The 8,233-nt window shown below is 39.9% G+C and overlaps 1 protein-coding gene across 1 annotated transcript; it reads right to left on the bottom strand.

Moving 5' to 3' along the window:
• Positions 1–1,411: 1,411 nt before the first annotated feature.
• On the bottom strand, positions 1,412–2,816 carry LOC108580223 (zinc finger protein 512B-like). The gene is made up of 3 exons (XM_017943933.1): positions 2,799–2,816; positions 2,136–2,318; positions 1,412–1,843 (listed from the first exon to the last, which is right to left on the bottom strand). Exons 1-3 carry the CDS (start codon positions 2,814–2,816, stop codon positions 1,412–1,414), a joined length of 633 nt encoding a protein of 210 aa, XP_017799422.1.
• Between the last annotated feature and the right edge of the window lie 5,417 nt (positions 2,817–8,233).

Genomic DNA, 8,233 nt, shown 5'->3' with positions numbered 1-8,233 from the left:
TTAAAAAAAATTCCAGATGAAAAAAAGTAAAATTAAAGAAATTATATTTTTCTATTATGATTTGTCGAGCCGTGTAATCTGGTAAAGGAAACCGACTGGTGTAGCGTTACACGCTTGACTGACTGCGAGCGAGATAACATGGGCGCAGCAATGACGCAGACCTAGACGTAGGACCATCTATACTGTCACTTGTAGAATCCAAACTTACTGACTCTTGTAGAGAACCGCTGTATAGACACCGGTGCTATTCAATCCTACGTTACTATGCTTTGATAGGTGTTGCGAGTGCTTTTCGACGCTGGTAGAAAATTGAACACTATGTGCGCGTTTCTTAATAAAATACTTTGAAAAATTATTCAGATTCTATGGTAGATATGAAAGTTCCATTTAACACCAAATTTTAACATCCATCTGTCAATAGCAAATTAGCAATCAATTGCCTACGAGACACAAAGAAGAATTTCTTCGCAAACGTCTGCAGATCCGATAATCGAACGAAAAATGTACCTGGGTCACATTTGACCCATCACGTGACTTCTTTCTCTGTATTGTATCAGAGAATCAATTTTTTTCGTCAGTATTTTTATCTAAACACGTTAACACGGTGACTGATGTTTTTCTCAGGGAGCCTGAAGAAAATTTTCATTATTCTAAGCATAGTATTTTATTATGCTTTATTATTTTTTTCTTTTCTTTTTTAATTCAAAATAGTCTAGTTAGCTATGACGTTCGAAATTTTTAGTCTACGAGATTCATTTTATTCTAACTATTCTAAACATTTGATGCCCTGCGGTCACTGATGACCACCGCCTGGCAAAGTATTAAACTACATTTCTCAGTAAAGAAAATAGAAATTATCTTGAAATCTCCTCTATGCCTCCAGCCACGTAAAAAATATTTACATCACATTATATCCCCCTCCATATCCTACAAATTTTGCATATAACATTTTTCCATATTATTATAAACAACCGAAATATTCCAAGTGGGCGACATTGTGAATAATTTTTAACTCACCCTGTATATCCCATGAACCTTCTACACGTGAGACTAACACCGGGTCACAGATGACCCAGCTTCGTTAACCAACAATTAAAACACCTAAAGACAATTGCACCGTCGATTAATTTCACCCCTTTTCATTAAATCAAAACGTCCATATTGAGATCTATCGTTAGGGAAGCGAGTTCACGTAGACGCTCCTTATGTTTCCTCGCGAGCAACACAGACTCACAGATGACCCGTATCAAACAAAATACAAGCCATACAAAATACAAATATTTATTTAAAAAAGAAAATCATAAGAAAACTGGTAAACGTGATCAACAAGAACTAACTACAAACAGAAACTTAACGAAGCAGACTCAATGGTACAGCATATATACAATGAAAATGTCTGAACGAGATTATCTTAATGATGCGGGCTGTAATCCGGCTGAGAGGGTTGGAAATGTCCACTGTCGCCAACTTGATCGTGTCCTTGTTCGTTCACAGTGTAACTGCTGTAGCTCTCTGATTCGTGTCCCACGTGATCGCCCGAATCATATCCACCGCCGATACCACCTCCAAGGCCGCCACCCTCGGAATGGCTGGCTGCCTGATACGGGATCGGGTGCGGTACCGGATAGAAGATCGGCTTGTTCACCGTTACCGGCTGAGGAACCGGAATTGGCTGTGGTACCGGGACCGCCTTTGGTACCACCAGCGGTACCTGCTGATGGATCGCGATCGGGACCGGCTTGGACACTTCGACCGGCACGTGTTCTTGGACTTTCACTAGCTTCGTGTATGGAATAGCTATAGGATGGTTCACAGGCACTGGAACGGGTATGTGATGAGGCACCTACATATAAAAGAGAAAGGAATTCAGAATCACTTGTAAGTAGATTGGTTGTCCGATTTCACGGTCTGGAGAGAGGAAGCGGGATCGCCTCCTGGATCGTGGAACGGAGAAAAGGGTTGGAGAAATGGGTTCAGTTTATGGTTAGGTATTCAGCCGTAAAGACACGGCTGGAAGTTCTCCTTTCGTTTAATCGCCGAGAGGAATGTTAATTCTTCGAATACTGGAGCAATTAACGATTAACCGTGATTCTTTTGCTGTATCGAAGCTGTAAATGGTAGAGGCATGTGTGTACCTTAACTGGATACGGCACTGGGACCTTGACGACAGCAGTTTTGGTAACCTTGATGATCTTTGTCGGTATCTCCTTCAGGTGGACCGATTGCGAGATGAGTTTCGGCTCGCTGATGAGACCATGGCCTTCCAGGGAACCAAAATGAGAGGCCCTCACTGTGGCCACTGCCAGGCCGAATAAAAACTGCAAACGTACAATCACGATTCAAGATCGGCGCAACACCTTTCGAAAGAGAACTACCTCCGAACATTTTTATACTTCTTTGTTCTTTCTTTGTTTCATTTTTTTTTTTTGTAACATAATGGATTGAGCGATTATGTATCAGCGTAAGTGAACAGTGCAGTAAAGTGAACTTTCACTCCAAAGTTTTTACGCCACACTGTAGAATCTTGAATATCGATAATCTATATCTACTTAGCAATACTTTCTCCACTCTCTCTCTCTCTCTCTCCCTTGATAATCACTTTCAGAACTCGCGGTCATTTTGGTAACAGCGAAACAGAAAAATGATCCCAAAAAACGAATACACATTACAACCCTGATATATTTCTTTTTAATTCACTACACCTTCGCGAAATTGAAACCGAGATTAAAGGGAGAAAATCGTCACGTTTTTAGAGGTCTACCAGAGTAAGAAACTTCGGCTGTCGACGATGAACTTACTACTTTCAACATCGTCATCCGGTTTTCGTAGGTGTGCGTCGATATAGATGCTTCGGATGGGACGGATCACACTGACAATTGCAGTACCGGCAGTTGCTTATATACGAAGACCTTCACCGTCACCAATTCACGAAGAAAGCACTCTCTTTCCGACTGGCTTGCGTTCTCCAATCTTGTCTCCGCTTCTCCCCTTTTTTCCTCGCTCTTCTCGCGGCGTTACGCGAGTTCGATGACCGCCGCCCGTATCCGGTGCACGCCGATGCCGGTGTACCACGTTTAAACTTCTATGGAAAACGACGAGCACGTCTTCCTCAGCCTCGTCCTTCCTCTGTGTTTACTCTTTCGTAACTTACCTCGTCACGCAGCTTCCCTCCGTTAATCATTCCACGCTCTTTTCTCATTGATAAACGATCGTGTAATATGCGAGCGGTTTAACGTGCGTTAAACTTGATACATCTTTGAAATTTCCATTCAGGTCCATCGCTGTATCGCGTGCGTACCAGTCGTAATCTTTAAATAATTACCCGTCGGAAAGTGTGTTCATACTACGTCGTTTAAAGTGGTTGTAAATGTCACGTACACAGAGTGCTCGATGTTACACAACGAGAATCTTACGCGGTTCTTCTTCGAGATAACTCTCGTTAGGTCAATTTCACGGTTCAAGTGTACACAACCTGGGATTATTCATCTTTCACCTCGGAAATTATGTACGGTCGGTTCGACTTTCACCCGAAACTTCGTCGACTAAGTCCCAATCTCTCTGAGATAACTTAACATTCTGCATATGTAGATTAGAAAGTGAAAAATGTCACCGAAACGTTGTTACAGACGAATAAATTTGTCTATCCTCGTTGCGATATCCTCGCGTGTCGGATGATAATATGCGAAAAATAATTTTACCCGCGGAACAGTCGCTTCCGCTTCGAATTTTCAATCGGTCGACGAGAAATAGTACTGTAGGAAGTAGTACTTCCTACGCGGTTCTCGCGGTGCAATTTCCTGTTATAAAAATGGAGAGAGCAATCGGAATTCTGAAACGCGAGCCGCGCGGGACGATCCACGCGGGCTGAGGGAGAGAACGGTGAAAGGATTATCGCTCTCGGAGACTGAAAGAACCGTCGGAGGTAAAAGGACTAATCTGGATCATCTGGTTCTTTTCCACGCGAGCTACGTGTCCGCTCGTATGCACTCGTGCGAAGAAAAGTCGCTGCACGTAAGTCAGCCACTTCGAACGAGATACTACTATGTACAATGTATCAGATCGTTAACTATGTTTCGCGGTTCGCTCGTAGAATGGTGGCCGAAGTATAATGAGTTTGTATTTCACGCCGATCTTTTTTTTCGTTCCTCAGAAGTTAGCAATTCTGCTGTAAGAAAATACGTCGACAAGTTCAATGCTACGGTCAGAGACATTTGTTTATTATGATTTAAAGGGACAGCGGAGAAGGAGAATGTACGTCGTTGTACTTTGCTGTTGTTCAATTCGAAGGAAACGGCGGCAAAAACGAAACGATCGATTGGAGAAGCCTGTGGTAGTGATGTTGAGTGTGCAGACACGCGTGAAAAATGGTTCGAACGGTTCGAAAATACTGATTTAGGCTTGAGAGACGAAGAACGCGTTAAAAACCACCTTCAAAATTATATCGAAGTTAAGATAGGAAGTTCGCTATCTATTCTCCAGACGCCGCACCTTCGAATTATCACCTGTTTCGTTCGATGCGACACAGTCTGAAGGGGCAGCGCTTGAAAAATCTCGATGAGGTGAGAAATTGGGTCGGTAACTACTTCGCCTCCGAGGAAACAGCATTTTTCCACCGCGGAATGCAACTCTTGCCACGGAAGTAGGAAAAGATCGTTCAAACAGGCGGTCGTTAATTGAGATACGAAAATTGTAACGGTATTATTTTAATAAATATGTAGCACCTCTTGATAAAGAGAACAGGAGAGAAAAAATGGAATTTTTTCCAAGTTTGAACGATTTAGGAAGAAAGCAGCCTAGCCCTGAAAATTTCTATAAAATTAACCCCTTAACGTATGGCAACTGGTCACACTCGTGGCAGAGATTCTGGCGAAGATGTGAGAAAAATAGTTATATTAGTAAGAAAAATTCATTGTAATCCTAATTTTCGTTTGAATTTTGAAGACTGAGGATTGCTAAATGTAATTAATCTGTGACAGGTTAGTTTTTGTTACCTGATACAGTACTAAAACAGAAAATGGCTGACGCTTAGATGCATAGTCAGAAAAGAAATCATAGGTTAAGGGGTTAAAAATTTCTCACTGAATGCAATAAGAAGAAATTAAGCATTCTAATTCTTCATCCTCGGAGTATTTTTCGCAAAATTATCTGAAACTTTCGGAAAGACACTTTGGATAATCTATTTCAATAAATATCTAGCGCCCCTTAATAGAGAGAACAGGAGAGGAAGAATGGAACTTTTTTCAAGTTTGAAAAATTAAGGAAGAAAGCAGCCTAGCTCTGAAAATTTCTAGCAAATTAAAAATTTCTCACTGAATGCGACAAGAAGAAATTAAGCATTCTATTTCTTCATCCTCGGAGTATTTTTCGCAAAATTATCTGAAATTTTCGGAAAGATACTTTGGATAATCGAGCGCAGGTGCACGCAATAGAACGCGTATCCTTCCGATCAGAAAGGAAAAGTATCACGTTCAATCTTGAGGTGGTCCTCTCACAAGGGCAGCAAAAAACCGGTTTAGTACAAAAGCAAGAGTAAAATGATTATTTGCCCAACCCTCTTTCTCCTCTCACTTTCGATGAAAGCTGGTGCTGCTGTTGTGCCGAAAACGTGTTAACCTTTCTCATTTCGAATCGATCTGCCGTACGTACCACTGTTAAAGCACATTAATAAATGCTCGAACGATTTTGCACGTGCAACAAAGGATTAATAAACAGCACATGGGTAAAAGTAGATTCGTGTTATTCCTATTTCGTACGTCTTCGAGGAGAAAGGCAGAAGGCTGGAAAAAGTGCACAACGAGAATAGCCTCTCGAGAAAGAGCGTCTCGTGATAGGAGGAGCACTCAAGTCTGGCTAATTTGGAGGCGAAAATCTTGTCTGAATTTAATCAATTCGCTGTTTCTCTGATTGCTTCCTCGAGTATATACAGTCGAGGACAGAAGTATGTGGACACCCTTCAAAACAGAAAAACATTTTCTCGAAAATTAGATCGAACGACTTGAGCTTTTCAAATACGTTAGGGGGATCAATTTACCATATGACGTGTAAAAGAAAATTTTGAAAAAATTGCAAATTTGCTGAATCGCGAAGAAGCTAGCGAAGGTCGCTTTTTGCAACTTTTTTGTCTGAGTTCGCAATGAAAATTTGAAAAATACGTTTTGTAGATTTATATCAACTATGTACATGCTGAAAATTTCATCGAAATAGGTTAACGTCGCTGCGAGCTATAAACGGTTAGAAATTGTGAAAGTGGTAGGTTTTCACGATTTTCGGCCTATAACTGTAATAAATCTAAAGATTCTTACAGCTTTCGATGCCTGTCGCTTGTTTCTGCATCGATCGATTTCGATGAAATTTTCAGCATGCGCCTATAGAACTGGCGTAAATCTATAAAACGAACTCTTTTTAATTTTCATTACGGGCTGAAATGAAAAAGTTGTAAAAAGTGACCTTTACAATTTCCTTCGCGACTTCCACAAATTGCAATTTTTTCAAAACTTTTTCGACACGTCGTCTAGTATACCAATCCTTCTAACTTCTGTAAAAAACTCAAGTCGTTTGGTTCAATTTTAAAAAAGTTACACTGTTCTAAAGAATGTGCGAATATTAGTGAGAGTAACTGTACAGGGTGTCTCACTTGTAAGGAACATGCTCTGTTATTGAAAATAAGAAAAAGTGACAAAGAGGAGTTTATATGGTCTAAGGATGTGCATCTGACGGTAAAAAAGCCGCCTGGAGGTCATCTTGAAGATCATTACTAGATCGTCGATCGTTTTTGTAAAAACAAAGACAATGATTCTTCAGTCTTTGACAAGGAATCAAGGAGTTCAGAAGTAATTATATCGTCGTAGTTGTGTATTTCTGAAGAAATGGATTAAGCGACCTTCGCTAGTCTCTTCGCAATTTTTTCAAAATTTTCTTTACACGTCATACAGTAAATTAATCCCTCTAACGTATTTAAAAAGCTCAAGTCGTTTGATCTAATTTTTAAGAAAAAGTTAGTCTGTTTTGAAGGGTGTACACATGTTTCTGTCCTTGATTGTAGTTTCCATAAAAATACTGCCCCCGTATAACACGAGAAAAAGAAGAGCGTACAAAATTCTAAAGCTGAAGAAAATTCAACCGACGAAGGAGTGGTCGAATTCTAGTTTCACCTGCCTTTACCTTCACTTCAACTTATTCTGATACATATACCGAAGAAACTTTTATATTTTTATTATTTAAAAATAAAATAAAATGTTTATTATTTTCTATTATATAAGAGAAACATTTTTTTATTTAATTCTAACTTTTCACGCGGTCCCCCGCATAACACGAAATTCGTACAACGCGGAAGACATCTCCCTGCTGTGCTTCGTTTCGCTGATAATAACGATCACGGTTCAAATATAGAAGAGATAAGTAGAAATATGAAGGTAACTGTTGGAAATAAAAAAAGATGAAGAAACGATGTTGATTAGATCGTGAACCTAATATCAGTATCGAATCGCATGTAGTCAAACGAGGTCATCTTGAAACCTTATCCACCGCAGGAATCTAGTTTCGAGATCCTCCTGTTCCAGTTTGACGCTCAAACTTCCAGATAAATTAAAAAAAAAGGCGTAGAGGTAACATGTGAAACGACACCGGAGAAGACAGCGAAGAAACTCTGCAAAGTGTTCTGAGGTACTTAGGTGAAACGCGAGTCGATTCGCGTGGAAGATAATCGGGATAATTAGAGCAGCAGTCTAGAGCCCTTTCCTTCCGCAACTCGCCGTTCAAATAGGCTTCTTATGGCCATAAACGAGCATAATATAATGTGCTCTCGTTTAATGGCTTCGTACGTCTGACGTGGGCGCAGTATGCTTGCAATTTGCGATACCTTCACTCTCACTGAAACTTATTGTTAATATACATCGAACTGGATTTTTCTCCTTTTTAAATTAGTATAATAAATCGTACGTTATTTTAACGAAGTTTCGGCGAAAGGTCGTGGATTTTTCTGTGATTAATACGGAAATTTCATTTTTCCTGGCTATTAATTCTACGTGAATAGAACTCGATTTTACTATTTTTTAAATTAGTGTAGTAGATCGTAGATCGTTTTAATGAAGTTTCAGTGATAGATCACGAATTCCTCAATGCAATTCTCTGCAATTTTTCTTGGCTATTAATTATACGTGAACGTAAAACAAATGTGAATAAATTCTTTCGGCCCCTAGTAGTTGATTAATTTTTACCTCCGTGTTTCAGGTGA

Source organism: Habropoda laboriosa, unplaced genomic scaffold (genome assembly GCF_001263275.1).
Source record: "Habropoda laboriosa isolate 0110345459 unplaced genomic scaffold, ASM126327v1 scaffold9, whole genome shotgun sequence".
NCBI lineage: Eukaryota > Metazoa > Arthropoda > Insecta > Hymenoptera > Apidae > Habropoda > Habropoda laboriosa.
Note: the sequence above shows the minus strand (reverse complement) of the source record. Positions and strands in the feature narration are given on the sequence as shown.